At 46.9% G+C, this 15,486-nt stretch overlaps 1 protein-coding gene across 3 annotated transcripts in view; it reads left to right on the top strand.

Moving 5' to 3' along the window:
• The window catches only part of LOC105837961 (zinc finger protein basonuclin-2), a 250,438-nt gene extending 238,278 nt beyond the window's left edge, over positions 1-12,160 (top strand). For 2 of the 3 annotated variants that reach the window (XM_012683177.3, XM_012683178.3), the window contains exon 5: positions 5,375-12,160. In XM_012683177.3, the coding sequence (XP_012538631.2) occupies positions 5,375-9,244 (3,870 nt within the window). In that variant the 3' untranslated portion in view covers positions 9,245-12,160. The remainder of the gene's footprint in view (positions 1-5,374) is intronic. The other variant, XM_028191323.2, reaches the window with a different exon arrangement.
• Positions 12,161-15,486: the final 3,326 nt, after the last annotated feature.

The raw sequence follows: 15,486 nt of genomic DNA, 5'->3' as shown, positions 1-15,486 counted from the left end.
GATGCCATTGCCGCCGCCGTCGCTGCCGTCTCCTCCTCCTCCTCCTACTTCTTCGCCATCGCGCCGACCGTCGCCGCCGCCGCCGCCGCCGCCGCTTCTTTCGCGGTGAAAACCAAACTGCGTCGTACTTCGCGCCGGCGACCGCCGCGTCGCCAGATGGCGCCACCACCTGGAACGATCTGTAGCCCAGGCTTGAATCCGCGCCGCGCGTTCACTTGTACGTTGTGATCGACATCGTTGTGTTACAAATAACTCAACGAAGTTCCTGGAAAAGATTTACTTGTAAATAATCGCTTTTTAATTTGCCAAAGAAAGTGGAAAACTTTTTACACGAAGAGAATTTTCTCTCAAGATATAGAACTTCAAAGTTATGGGACAACATAGACCTTGAAGAATTTTCCTGGAATTAAAATAAATAATTTTATTTAAGTTTCACTAAATCTTATTAAAGTTATAATAAAACTGTTTGAAATATTGTCCCACGATTATCACAATTTTTCGAGGGTAAAATCTGAGAGAAAATTCTTTCCGTGTGCGGTGAAGTCGAGATCGCGCGGCTGATTTTTCGAAACAATCGCTTGGCGCGGTTGAAATAATTTCTTCGGTGCTGCTCGTCAATTGTCTCTTCTTTTTATTACTGCTCATCAACGATCGGGGGGGATAACAGTCTCGTTATCAATTAACGACTAATGATACAGAGTAAACAATATATATATGCGGGAGGGAATTGCGTGAACGACACGCGGGAATTACGCCAAGTCGTGTACGCGCGGGACACGAGGTTTGAGGGAAACGTAATGAGCGAGCAAGTAAAACAAGGTTTATCTTACTTCTCCGGCTCTCGTAATTATCCATTATGCAATAACGCGGTAATGGTTCGTCTCGTTCTTAACGCCTCCTTTATTCCGCGGGTACCAGCCATCAGAAGTTCCCAGGATCGCGGCGTCGCACATTTTCGTGCACGTTTCGAATGTGCTTACTCTCAGACGCGCACGTTGTTATTTAAATTAACTATGCCTATCCGAATTTAATTAAAGACACCCTTGAGCTTTTTCCAAACAATGGAAATGGTTTCAAATATATGTACGTCCCGCGCTCGGTGTAATCGTCGTATTTATCTTCACGATTGAAAAATCAGTCTGTGATTACGCGCCCGAGAGCCCTTTAAACATTGTCGATATATTTGAAGAAACGAGATATGTTTTGTAAATTAAAGTCTTCTTAAATTTCTTCTTAATAAACAAGGCGTTCAACCTTCGCGTAATAATTGGATGTGCAATATTTGAAAAAGAAAACTTCAGATGAGATTTGAACGGCTTGATAATTTTTAATCCGTACAACAGAATTATTTTAGACTTAAATGTTGAATTTTTTATTAAAGCGAAGTAGAGAAATTGAAACATTTTTTTCCGAATTTTAATATTAGTTCCATTTGCGAAAAGTTTTCTTTTTAATTTTATATATTTTAACATTGATTCTGTTACATATAATTATTATATTTACTAAGGCACAAGTATACTTGAAGAACTTTACTATAATTTTAGTTAAATAAATTTAACTATAAATTTAGTTAAATATCAATAAAATCGTTAATAACATAAATTAATTTGGTTGAATTTTATTAAAATTATAATTATTCGAAGTCCATTTCGACGGTACCCTGTAATAAGGTTTCCTCAGCTTTTTTCCTCATTAAAAGACCTCATGTTTTTCGCTACACCGACCTCGCCCACACTCATTTCGCGTTCCATCGCGCGGACACGCGGGAGCACACGGAACGGCGAAATTCCACGCCGCGGAATTCGGAGGAGGTGGCGAAGGAAAGAGAGAGAGAGAGAGAGAGAGAGAGAGAGAGAGAGAGAGAAAGAGAAATGGGAGGGAAGGTCGAGTCGTGTTGTTGTCGGAGCAGCGGGCCTCATTCGCGTGCGGGATTAAAATTCAAGTCCCACGGTATACGGTAGTCGTTGCGTTCTCAGACACGACCAGGTTCGGGTCCTTTCACGTAAGGACGAGGAGGGAAGCGCGTTTAAGCGCTTCGTGGAATCCTTTTTTTTTCCAGTCCACTTCTGCCAGTTCTCCCCGAGCGTCACGCACGCGTGTACTACGGCGCGGACGTGGCAGAAACGGCGCGACACGCGCGCAAATACCTCGTGAAACGTCAGATCTATGGGAAAACAATATCCTCGGCCTTCGAGAGGTCGCCTCTCGAGGATCGACAGCCGCTGGAAATGATGGACGCGTAAAGTAGAGACTCCGTGACGTAAAGCATCTCGTAGTCCGGCACACGTGTTCTTGCGTTATTTCTTTTTTTTTTTTTTTTTGAACTTTCGAAACTGGTAACGATTATATAAAAAAAAAATTGCGAGCAAAAATCGAGGGGGTCGTAATTACGACGAGTTTAAATTTGACCCATCGCGAGATGGATACACGGCAGAGATCGACAACTCTTCGCGAAACGAAGAGGCGTCTTCATCCGCGAGAAGTTCCGAGTTCGCGAGACGGCGAGCTTCTCAAAGCGAATCACAACGAAATTATGCTAACGGAATTGAATTGCGGCGGAATCCCGCGCCTCGTACGCGTTCAATTAGCACCGCGTGCCTAGCGAGGTGATTTACGTAACTTTCAATAGAGCGAGATACCGTTGCGCGACGCCACGGATTTTGTCGCCCCGGCGATGGGTCGGACGGGAGAAGATGGATAGTGCGCGCGAAGAAAACCACCACGTGGCGAGGTGTGTGGCGAATTCCCGCGCGCGGTATCGCGACGCGCGTGAAAAAAAAAAAGCTGAAATTGCGCCGAGAGAAAGAGAGAGGGAGCATTGCATCGCGCCGCGATGAGAAACGGTGTGACATTACTCTCGCCTCATCAGGCGATAATCTATGCGATCTCCTAAGGGAAAATAATGCGCGACGGTCGCAGCTGTCGTTGCCACGTGAGGTTTGAATTACCGCCGCGGCGGTAGAATAAAAATCGGAAAATTGCACTCTATGCAACGGTGTAGCGGTACGTTACGAGCGTCATTCATTGTCTTTTCTATCCATATGCTTTCAATTATCCTCGGGCTGCCGCGAGTCGCTTCGATACCGTCCGTCGTTTTGTCGCGCCATTGTCGTTTAACATTTTTGCAGAGAAAATTAATTAACGTTGCTCGTTTCAGCGTGCACTTGTCTTTGTTGTAAATTGAATTCGTTTTTTTTTTTTTAATATATAAATAAATCTCTCGCTTACATGGACGCGTGACGATCCAGCGGAATACGAATTATTTGTTAAAGACCGACAAGTTATTGATTTTTGTTGAAATATATATTGAGATATTGCAGTTATATTACGTTCAATTTTTGCAGATCCTTTGATTCAGATCAATTTAGACCTGTATTATGTCTTTTTTTTTTCTTTATGAGATATGGGATCAAAATTTTAGAATACCTGTATACAAAACTGCATCGTTTCTTATACAATTTATACAGTTACTGTTTACTTTACAAAAAAAAAAGAGGAAAAGAAGAATGCTTTACAAACAACTCCGCGCGACTGCGGTGCCAGTCGAATACCATGACAGTGCCGAATCGATTCTATCAGGGAGAACAAAAACTTCGTGGCAGCGCCTATTATATCTGCCGGCGCGATCGCCGGCAATTCGCCCGACATTCTTTATTTTTGCGGTTAGCCCGGGGCGAAAAATAACGACGTCGTTCCCGCGATCGAATCCCGGAGTGGCGGCCGGCGGTCGCACGGCGGTGCGTCCCTCTTTCTCTTTCGTTCCCGGCCGTGTGCGTACGATATATACGGAGGCGCGTGCGCGTGCTTAAAGAAATATACAACGGGACGCGAGCGCGAAAAACGTCGCGGCGCTGGGCGTCCTGCGTTACGTCGGGCTCCCGTCGGAATGCGTAAATATACAAGCTGCGAGGCGAGAAAGAGCGAGAGCGAGCGAGATGGGGAGAGAGAAAGAGACAAACTTGCGCTCTATATACACGGCCACCCTGAATTTATAAGAAGCCGTGACTCCACACGAGCGCGATACGTGACGTCCGTGTGGAACGTCGAAAGCGTTACCGTCAGATTTAATGTTCCTCTCGGCAGGATGCGTATCTCACCGGGAGAGAGAGAGAGAGAGAGAGAGAGAGAGAGAGAGCCCGAGACGAAAAGTTTGACCTTTGTCAAGTAACGTGATCGCGCGCGAGGCCAAGTTCTCCTCCGCGACGAAGAAACGGGGAACATCCGGTTTTTCGCAATGGTTTATCCAACGGCGAACAAAAGGAACCTGACGACCGAAGTGGCGTCTTACGCAGAAAAAGTTTTATGCACATTCCCTCAATTCCTCCGATGGAACGCAGGCAATTTTCGACAGATCAGCATAATCGCGTTTAACAGTACCATGTACTTTTCACGAGCATTACTCTTGCGCTTCCCGCGACACCCCTTTTTTTGCTTTCCAGCGAGAAACAAATTGATTCTGAAGACCGACTGGAATTTGTGCCGCGGGCTCGGATTACTCTTCTGTCCGCCGGGGGTTTTCAGCGGAGCGTAATGACAAATCGCTAAAACTCGAGCCGCAAAAAGCGGATCATTAATAGTAGTGGGTACCACTACGCGAGAGAGGAAGACGGATCGAAAGTATGTGTATACATATCCGCGGGATGCAAGGTTAAATCCTTAACGCGTTTAAGTGCAATCTCGCTCGGCTAACAGGCGAAGCAGAACTAATTACCCGCTACATTAAGCGTCATCAATCAAACCTTTTTATTTATCAGCCGTTTTTTGCGCGATTCCATTTCACAAAAGTAACGGAACACGACCGGGACGCGTGACCTTCTCCGGTTGACAATATAGGAAGCGTTTTTCTTTTTTCTTTTTTTCTACCACGGCGTATAATTACGGTCGAATAAGGATAAACGTCTCCCGCTCCTCCGTCCACCGTCGGCGCTTGTGCGAATTGATCGGCGATATCGCGTGTTCTTTACCGCGTGATTTGCGCATTTACGTAATTTCCCGCATAGGCTAAACAGTGTAATCGTGAGTACCGGCGGCTTACAAACGGCGCGAAGAATGTCGTAGGAAACCTCGCCTCGGAAAAATTCTTTGTCCTTTGTTTTATCACACGCTATTATATTACAATTCTGCGGAAGTTCAAAAAATTTATTACATATTTATTTAAAAGTTAATTATGTCTATGTATATATAAATTTATTATAATTAATAACTCTAATATATTTCAATCATTATCTTACAAACGGTGCCTATTTAAATCAGTTGTATTATTAGCGCAATTTTCCAAATAAATTAGTCACTGCGCAGCCGCAATTATATCGCGACGAAACTGTGTTTTTCCTTCAAGTTTCAAGAGGCAATTCTTCTCGTTATCTGTTCGCAGGACTCGCAGAACGGCCCGGTGCTGGACCGATGGAGTATCTGCTCGGCTGAGGAGGAACCGCTGGTCCTGCAGCAGTTCCTCAGGTTCGCCGAGACGCGTCCGTTCGTGCAGCAACTGCTGCTGGCCGCCGGAACGCCGGGTACGGATGCTATGTCACCGAGCAGACGACCTTCGCCACCGACGATGCCACTAGCACACCTGCCGCCCCCGTTGCACATGCTCCATTGTGGCTTACCGCCACCAGGTTCCCGGCTACCGCCCCCGCTACCACCACCCCCGCCGCCGCCGCCACCGTCGTCGTCGTCGTCGTCGTCGTCGATCTCTCATCCCTCGATGTCGCCGACGGCGCAGAAACACTACTCGGCGAATCACGGCAGCATCACCAGTAGAGCAAACTCACCTCCGCGTTCCCTAGAGTCACACCTGACGGTGTCGCCGTTGAATCGGCTGCAGAGCATGCAGCCGTTCGACTTTCGGAAGCTGGGTACTCTCGGATTGCCGGCGTTTCCGCCGTTGCCGCCGCCACCGCCATCCGCGGAGCAACTGCTGCAAAACCGAAAGTCCATGAGGAATCCGCAGAGTCCCCACAGTCCGCCTCATCATTCGTCCGCGACGTCGCAGTTGCAAAGGCCGCATATGCCGGTCGCGCCGGTCTCCTCGTCGGCGTTGACCTTCGGTCACCCGCTCTCGGTCGCGGTCTCCTCCGGGGCGCTACCACCGAGCTTCCCGACGCACTTTCCGCCACCACCGATGGGCAAATCGGCCGGTGGCATCGGCGGCGGGCTGACCATGCCCGTGGATGTGCACAGCGGCGGCGAAAAGAGCAGCGAGTTCGGCTCAGAGGAAGATGAGGAAGACGAGGAGAACTCGGACAGCGCGTTGAACCTCAGCCGACGAGACTCGATCATGTCGAAGCACGGAATCTCCTCCGAGCAGCGACATCCACCGCCGTTGTCGCTTCAGGCCACGCCGTTGGGTAGGCCACCCGGTATACCCGGCAGAAAGCCGCACTCTCCGGGCAAGCGACCGGGCAGCCAGTGGAGCTCTGCCGCGAACTTGCCGCCTAACCTCGGTACACCTTTCATCAATCCCACCACCGGCAAGAAGCGCGTGCAGTGCAACGTTTGCCTGAAGACCTTCTGCGACAAAGGCGCCCTGAAGATACACTTCAGCGCGGTGCATTTGCGCGAGATGCACCAATGCACCGTGAAGGGCTGCAGCATGATGTTCAGCTCGCGCAGGTCGCGCAACCGACATAGCGCGAATCCGAATCCAAAGCTGCACTCGCCGCACCTGCGTCGCAAGATCTCCCCGCACGACGGCCGCTCGTCCATGGCGCACGCCCTGGTACTGCCGCCGCAGGTGGCAGGACTCCCGGTACCCGCCACCGGACTCAACCACTTGCCCTTTGGCTCCTTTCCGTTACTCACACCGCCGCCGGATCTCCGCTCGCCGGCGTCGCTGTGCGCGCTTGACTTTAAGCATCTAGATCTGTCATCCACGCAAGGGGGTCAAGGCAGACCTTCGTACGACGAGACGTTGCACCAGAGGATGAGCTCGATGAGCACGGGCCTGTCAACAACCTCGACGGCCTCGACGACAATGCCGGTACCGATGTCGAGCGTCACGGCGAACACTATCACGACGACGGCGCGAGGTTCGTATCCCGGTGGCGGCACATCCAGTAACGCAGTCTCGCCGTCCACTCAGGCGTCGTCCATGATCCCGGAAGGCGAAGAGGACGACGACGACGACGACGACGACGGTGGTATCGTCGTGGTTGCGGAAGACGATACCAGCAATCTGCCGTCATCGAGGTTGCAGCCGTTGCGTGCCGACGACGACGAGCAGCCGGCCGATTTCAGTCTGGCGAAGCGACCGAAGCTCTACTTCGGTGACACCGCCGACGAAGAGCTCGCCAGCAATCCCGATAGCAATGAAGACAACGATTCGATGGGCACGGTTGATCAGCAGCCCTACTCCGTGAACCAGCATTCGCTCAATTCGAGTTCCTTCCACAGCCGGGGTGTGCGCAAGAGGAAGTCCCAGCATCCCACGAGGTGCGCCGTGCCAGCGGAGGTGCACTCCTCGTCCACCGATGGCGATTCCTCCAACGACGAGGAGCAGCGGATTCAACGGCGTTGTCTGTCGGACGGCATCGTCGCACCGGTGTCGGAATTTCAGAATCAGCCGGAGGACATGTCGATGTCCAGGCTTGAAGCCGAAGAACGGAAGACTTTGCTCCCCGGCTCGCCGAGAAATCAAAAAGGTGGCTTTCATGATCGCGAGTCGGACTCGCGCTCTCCGGACATCGGCAACAGGGAGCGCGAGGTGGCGGCTAGCAATCGACGTGATACCCTCTCCTCTCAAGAGAACACGGAGGAGCTACCTCAGGACGAGCCGCGTGACTTGAGCTCGAGGGCGAGCTCGGTCAAATCACCGAAACGGCAGATCAGCCCGGAACCAAAGATCGACAACACGCCATCGTCGAGCACGTCATCGAGCGTTGGGGCAACGACGGCAACGACGACGTCGATAACGAAGGATCCCGATGCGACGTTGTCCGAGCAGAAAGACCGACGATTGAGCTCGGAAAGTGACGAAACGACGAGGACGAAAGACGAGACGATTACGAAAAAAGAGTCCGCCGAGGTGACGCAGGAGGAACGAAGGCCGACGAGCAATGAGGAGCACCAGGACGAGGAGGACGACGATGATGAGCCCATGGAGGAGGTCGAGGAGGATGATGAGGAGGAAGAGGTGGACGACGCGCTGCGCAATCAAGAAGGTGAGCGTCCCGATGTTCCCCCCCGTGCCCCGAGCTCGGTCGACAGCCGTCCGACGACAGCCGACGACCTCTCCCACGACTCCTCGACCAACACTTTGCGTCAACTCGAGTCCTTGTCGCAGGGTCGATGCGCGATGCCGTACGCCGAGACGCAGCTGGTGGCTTCGAGGTCTGGCCGCGGCTCTACCAGCCCTATCAGCCTCACGACCCACCAGGAGATCACCATGGACAACTCCTCACATGGCTCTCGTTCATCCAGCGCCTCACCCTCCACAGCGGCCATGGATACGGACAATAGCCTGATCACGTACGCACGCTACGAGAATGGTGGTTTTGTCAGCACCCAGGAAGTGCCGCTCGACCGTGAGAATCCGCGCCGTTGCACCGCTTGCGGCAAGGTCTTTCAGAATCACTTTGGCGTCAAGACTCACTATCAAAATGTTCACCTCAAACTGATGCATCGCTGCAGCGTGGACGGCTGTAACGCGGCCTTCCCCTCGAAACGATCTCGCGATCGTCACTCGGCGAATCTCAATCTTCACCGGAAACTGTTGTCGACCTCGTCGAGCCCGCCACTTTCCTCCAGCCTGCCGCCGAGTCTATCGCCACGCGTGGACGACACACAGATGAATCCGTTGCTGCACAATGAGTTTCTGGCAAGGCTCTACGCGGATGCTAGTATCGGCGCGCTGGGTGCATATCCCTTGGCACCCGGATTGCCATCCGCGGCTGATCTGGCGGCTCGGATACCACCGCCACATCCGCTCCTGCTGCCGCCACATCTTGGCGCCACGTTCCCGGGTCTATCTTCGTTCGCGTCTCATCTCGCAGGTCTGAACGGCCTTACCCATCAGCATTTGAATCACCTAACGAGATTGACCCAGGAACAGGGCAACAGGCACGCATCCGTTTCGGGCTCGCCGGTGTCCTCGCCGGGCTCGGACGATCGCAAGGAGGAGGCCAGGTGCACTGTACCCGGCTGCGAGCGCGTCTTTGGTTCCCGAGCTGTACGGGATGCGCATTCCAGGGACCCCCAGGCTCACCGCGACCTACCGATCCTGTCTACCAGCAGCGGCTCGTGACCGATCTCGTTCTATGGTCGCGGACACGATTATTATCCTTTACTGTGATGCCAAAATCCTAACTCGGCGACTCGATTTGGCCGATCGATCACCGATGATCTCTTTTTGACTAGGATCGGCAGACCTAGCCGCGGTCTTCCCCACGAATAGAGGGTACGTTCTGGTATCCTGTTCGAACGTTCTATTTGAACGTACGTAAAAACGTGCAATATCGAGCGAAGTGCGTATGGGATGATCGACCATCAACGTGGCCGACATGAAGCGGTCTCTCGTTGATCAACGCCTGCCCATGGAGTGAGCGAGCCAGTTTCAATGCGGTAATATCTGCCTGCCAGTTCTTCCCATTTCTCAGATTTAGAACATTAGAATGCAACACGCGAGTTTGTTGGACTAATCTAGTCAATTTGAAAATCTCGATTTCGTGCGTTATCGGAAATGACGGTAAAAGTCGCGCGCTGTATCACTGCTTTATATTGTTTAATTAATCGGACTAAATATCGTGCAAAATTTTGAATAATATGCAAATTATAAACTTGTAACAATGTTGAAGCTATTATTAAATTAAGAGAAATTTTAAAGATGCATGCATTTGAAATAAGTTTGACAAGAATAGAAAGAATTGTATAAAATTTTTATTTCAGCTAGAATGTTTTTGTAGGAACACGCAAATTATAAAGCGTTTGCAAAAACCGTTTAAACTTTCTAAGTAAAATTAAATAATTTTAGTTTAAAATTGCAAAATTAAAATCTATATAAATTTTATTATATTCAAAGGAATATAACAATTATTTCATTTTTGTGCATGATTTATTTATTTGTTATGTTGTTTTATATTTTTTACAAAAATTTTTACTTTTACATTTTTTATTAATCAATACTTTGAAATATTGTTGTTGTCTCTAATTACAGAGAAACAACACATAAGAATTTACAACTTTCTTTTTCATAACTTTTTTCATTTTTAGAAAAAAATCAATCGTAAGATTTGAGAATGCCATGTAAAAATATACTAAAATTATTAAAATTATTAATTTTTTGAAAGAGTAAAAGTCGTGTTTTGCTGTAGTATTGATTCCCTTTTCGAAGTCTGCTCAATAAAAAATAGAATTTTGATTAAAAAAAAATTTATGGGACTTTTGATTTAATTATGGGTCACGCGCACGATGCAGCATGCGAATATATCCGTAATACATCTCTTTCGTATTGTTATGAAGAGTTGCATTGTAAATACTGGCTGGCGTAAAAGTTTAGGATTCGATCGTTGTTGAACTAAACTTTGGTCGCCTGACATTGGAGATATCCACGTTCGCGTGGCGTGCGATCATTTCTTTCACGAGCGCGACGCCGAGAAACCGACGAAGGAGCATGGCGAACTGTTGAATCCGCAATGAATCAGCGTGTCATTTCGTCTGTCCGATCGTCGTTAATTTAACATAATCAGGGCCGAAGGAGAGGGTCGTCAAAAGGGGTGAGGACGAAGGATGAAAGCGTTAAAAAAAAAAACAGAGGACTATGAGGCGCGGTGTCCCCCCGATCCCGAAGGGCTAATTTCATCATCGTTGTGATAACGTAACGTTAGCGAATAACGCCACTATTTAACCAAGTAACCAATTACTACCGCTGTATATAATAAACAGACATAGACCTTTTTCGGTGTAAATGCGTAACTGTATATCGTGACTAAGTTCTACCAACGCGCGCCCGACGCAATGCGGTTAACGGCGATTAGTTTTGTAAATGTGAGAGAGAAGAAGAGCGATGCACCTTGTCGAGAGGGAAGAGAAGGAGAGTGACGTGTGGTCACGTCGCGATAACGGCAGCTAGAAAGAAATGCAATCTTAGTTTAAAGAGAGGGATCACCCTCGAGAGCTCGAAGGCTGAACGGATGGGGACCGGTCGGGCGTTCGGTACGAATAGACGAGTGGATCGACCAGCAAATCAAAGCGACAGCGTCTCACGCTAGGTATAAATGAGAATAGATAGATTTTATTTATTGTTCCCTAGGAATCCCATACACGACATGTACACATGCAAAACACACACACACACACACACACACACACACACACAGCCATACTCTCTAAATCGGAATGATATTATTCACTAATTTTCAGTGCTAACTATGATCATCAGTAAGTATTCATTGTCTTTTCGAGAGATTTCGCTTAAAAGTATTCTCACTGAAGTAATTACCATCTGAAAAACAATGATTATTTCATTGATTGTCATAAGGGTAGCACTGAAAGTAAAATTTCGCAGGTTTCGATGTGGAGAATACATATATACATCAAGACACTGTACCCGAGCGGCCAGTAGCGGGCACTGCCGCGAATAACTTCCTTGTCTAGGACTTGTAAAATCGCGTTGTCGTTTTTACGTGGCGAATCAATTGGCGCCGGAGGTTCGCTCTCGTTGTGTTACATGTTGATAAAAGAAATCATTCGGCATCAATTCCGAAATCGAATGAGAGCGCGAACCTTTTTCATGAAACAATTTGGTTGTACATATATACTTTATTTTCGTATCTATACATATATAAATAAATATAAATAAATGAATATATATATAAATATATATATATATATATAAATATAATTTGGCGATGCGCATCGTTGTCGCGCGGCGCGCATGCAATGTTCTTTGGGAACGTACGCGTATACGCGTAAAAGCAGAACGCGGAGCGCATTTTTCTACAAGCCTTCGATCCTACGTTTTGCATTTCCGCCTACCGAGAGAGCGAGCGAAGTTCCCTCTTCTACCGCGACACACACGACGAAACCCTACTACTATTACGCATTAAGTGCGAGCGAGATTTACAATTGTAATTATGTATAAACCGAATGCTACGATGTATATTATAGATCGATTATAAAGAACACACTCATCATTATGAAAATAAATACCTATCAAAATTAACTCCCCGCTGTACGTGTATTCTTCCTTAACCCTTTCACTGCCGAAACAACCCGATACTATTGTGTTTATTGGTAACGATTTGCAATGCAGCTTTGCACACGTTATTTATTTATAGAAAATGTAAATTTAATATTTTGATGGAAAAGTAGAGAACTTTCGTGGAAAATATTCTGGGGGAAAAAATGATGTGCCCGAGCGGACGATCTAGATTTATATCTCTGTTTCCGCCTTGACGAAAGAGTGGGCAGCACTTCATCGAGCTTTCGAGATGTCGACAGGAACAGATACGTCCGCGTGTGCAAAAATGAAAAAAAAAAAGAACCTCACCACGCCTACGCGCTCTAACATGGGTCGACCTCGTTTTCGCGAAAAGAAGATCCTTCCTTTGCCAGCGATGTCGGATCGTTTATCAGAGGATCTCGCGGGCGTGCACGTGCACGCCTACTAATCCGCGAACCCCACGAAGAAGGGAATCTCCTCGATGGAAGGGTTGTTCTCGGTCTCGACGCCGAGGAGAATCACATTCGCGATACGGTGATAGAATCCGACTCTCAGTAGCTCTGTGGCCGGTTCAGCATTTAAGTTACAAATTAAGCTACAAATTTACAATTATTAGTATTATGAATTACAGATATTTACATGTATGAAACAAGGCTTTCACCAATTCAATTTTACTTAACATTATGGCATTAACACCAATTTATTTTTGCATCCATTGATAAAGCATGCATTTGTTTACATCATAGGTGTGATTTTTTAATTAAAGAAGATTAATATGCTATAGAAAAGAATAATATTACAGTTGATGTTTATGTTAAGAACCAATCTTAAAGTAAAATTTTTTTCTCAAATGAAATAGCGACGCGGAGGATGATGAATTGGACAGCGCTGGAAAACGGCAATTATAACATTTTGCACGAGAGCGGTTAATTATGTCTCTTATCGCAAACTCTTGACAAACGATTGCATGTTTGTAGATCGGCTTGGAGTGGCCTCCCATATTCGAAATTTGACAGCTCAGACTGCTCCGCCAATAACTTCACCATTGTCACGCTAAAATTCCGTTCGCAAAGCGAAACGACAGACCGACACCACGGCGGACTACGGTAATTAGAAGTGTCTCGCGTTCGGGCCCACCCAAACGAGACGTTTAATTACACATAAACGCCAAGCGAGGCCTCTCGTCCACCAAAGAGCGAGGAGACGCACGAGAAAACCCGAATTGCCGCTCGTTCCCCACTTGGACCCCCGGGCCTTTAATCGGCCAGGTGGATTAGATTAGGACCCTTCGATTCTCGTGCTAACTTGGGGTCCCGACTGGAGACTAATAATTGGTGCACGAAATCGAATCCCGACCGGACTCCAAGTAGTATTTTGAAACTCGGATCACGATGTAAAAGTCAAAACGACTACAAGATTTTTTGTTTACAGTTTCTGTGAAATTGATGAAAAAAAGATACGTATGATGCAAGTTGCAACTATACATAATACTAAATTGAATAATAAAATTATTCATATTCTTTAATTAGGGTAATAATTAATATTGCAAACGTGAGACTTGTAGCGACCATATTTGTAATATTTTGTTCTGTTGTTCATATTAACTGTTAATCCAATTAAATCTCCTAGATAAAACACTCGAATCAAATATGCGAATCCGCACTACTACCTGATTTCTTTATTTTTGCAGTATTTTGAGATTGATTTAAAAAAAAAATCATTCGAGCAGCTTTTCTTTAAACACAAAATTTAAAATAACTCCAATGTCTCTGTACTATTTCTCTTTCTTTCGCGTCCTCTCCCCCCCAAAGGAGGTGGGAAAGCCTTTCTATTTCTTTTTCCTATTCGCAAACGTATACGTAGCACCGACGTACGCGAGATAAATGGATTTAGCGTGGCTTCGACCTTACCGAGTACGCGCTCGCCCAGCTGAAGCTTTATTCTACCACCTCTCTCGACGCTCTCGTGCGCACGACAGGTGCAGCGTGGGAGAACGAGGGTGGGAAGGAGGTAGGTAGGTGCACGCTCTCGCGGGGAGCTCGCCACGAGAAGGGAAAGGGAGAGAAGGAAGGCACAAAACGAACGAAAGAGAGAAAAGGCGGTCTCCTCGGTTAGGCGTCGACTCGCCCATCGATCCCCCTCCCCCTCCCCGCGTAACTCCCCGTCGCTGTGTACCCCCTCGATCCATCGCGTCTCCTCCGCGGACGCCTCACCATCGCTCTCACGTGGTCGACTCTGCCCTAGCTGTGATCACGCTCGTGACAAAGAAATCCGATAAACAAAGAATAGATAGGAGCAGGATGGGGTTAACGCAATATCTCTTGGTTGAAATTTAATATAGTGTCAAGACGCGCTTCTATTGGGATTATAATTTCATATCCGCAGTCATATTCTTCTTAGATAATACAAATATTAGAGAAACCAAAATAATAAATGCCAGAGTAAAATGGACCAAGTAAATATCAATAATACCAGATCGTGATAAAGTTTCATCGTACACAAATTGAAATTGGTGACTTCAAAAATGCTCGCTTAATAATCAACAAATTAATAATCTCAGATTGCTTTGACGAATTGGTCTTCTTCACGTAATTTGTGAAATAAGCCAAGGAATATTGTGAGCAATAAAAATGCAATAATGTTTCCTTCTTGGCTTCTCCAGAATATTCATTAAAAAAAGATCAAAATTTACTTTCTATGTTGCGTCTGTAGTGGAAATGAAGTACGGAAATCAGGTGCATAAAAAAACGCGGCGTGTTAAATTTTAATGCAACTGATTGAGTAACAAGTAAAGTCTTTTATTCTTGTTAGAGATCTCTTTTACTCTTTCTCTCTTTTTCCCTCAATTTACTTGCTTATTTAGTTAGATGGAGTGTGTAAAACTCAGCTACTCTGTGGTATTAAACTTTTAATTGGTCGCGTGAGAAACGTATTAACCGAGTAACCGTCAATGCAATTTGTGTAATTATTATTTCTTTTCTTACACACAAGTTTTCCTTCTTTTATGCGCGTACAATCTCCTAAGGTTGCTTAAAGATTTAATTAATTTCGTCTCCATTCATCCGCAGATACAAATTATAGAACTTTGCGCGGAACTTGGATTAACCTTTGAAAATCTTGATGATTAATAATACTATCGACAGGAGACGACGGATATGCCGAGAGAGAATGGGCGCATTATAACGAAGAGCCTACGTCTCATCTGCCCGAGAACAACCGGACTCGCAGCTCCTGAAACTTCTTTGTTTTCTCAAAAAAACCGTCCGGCCGAATTCATATTCAGTCGTACGCCGCAATTACCGCCCCGCCGAGGAATCGCCCCCGTA

The sequence above is a fragment of the Monomorium pharaonis genome, chromosome 11, assembly GCF_013373865.1.
Source record: "Monomorium pharaonis isolate MP-MQ-018 chromosome 11, ASM1337386v2, whole genome shotgun sequence".
NCBI lineage: Eukaryota > Metazoa > Arthropoda > Insecta > Hymenoptera > Formicidae > Monomorium > Monomorium pharaonis.
Note: the sequence above shows the minus strand (reverse complement) of the source record. Positions and strands in the feature narration are given on the sequence as shown.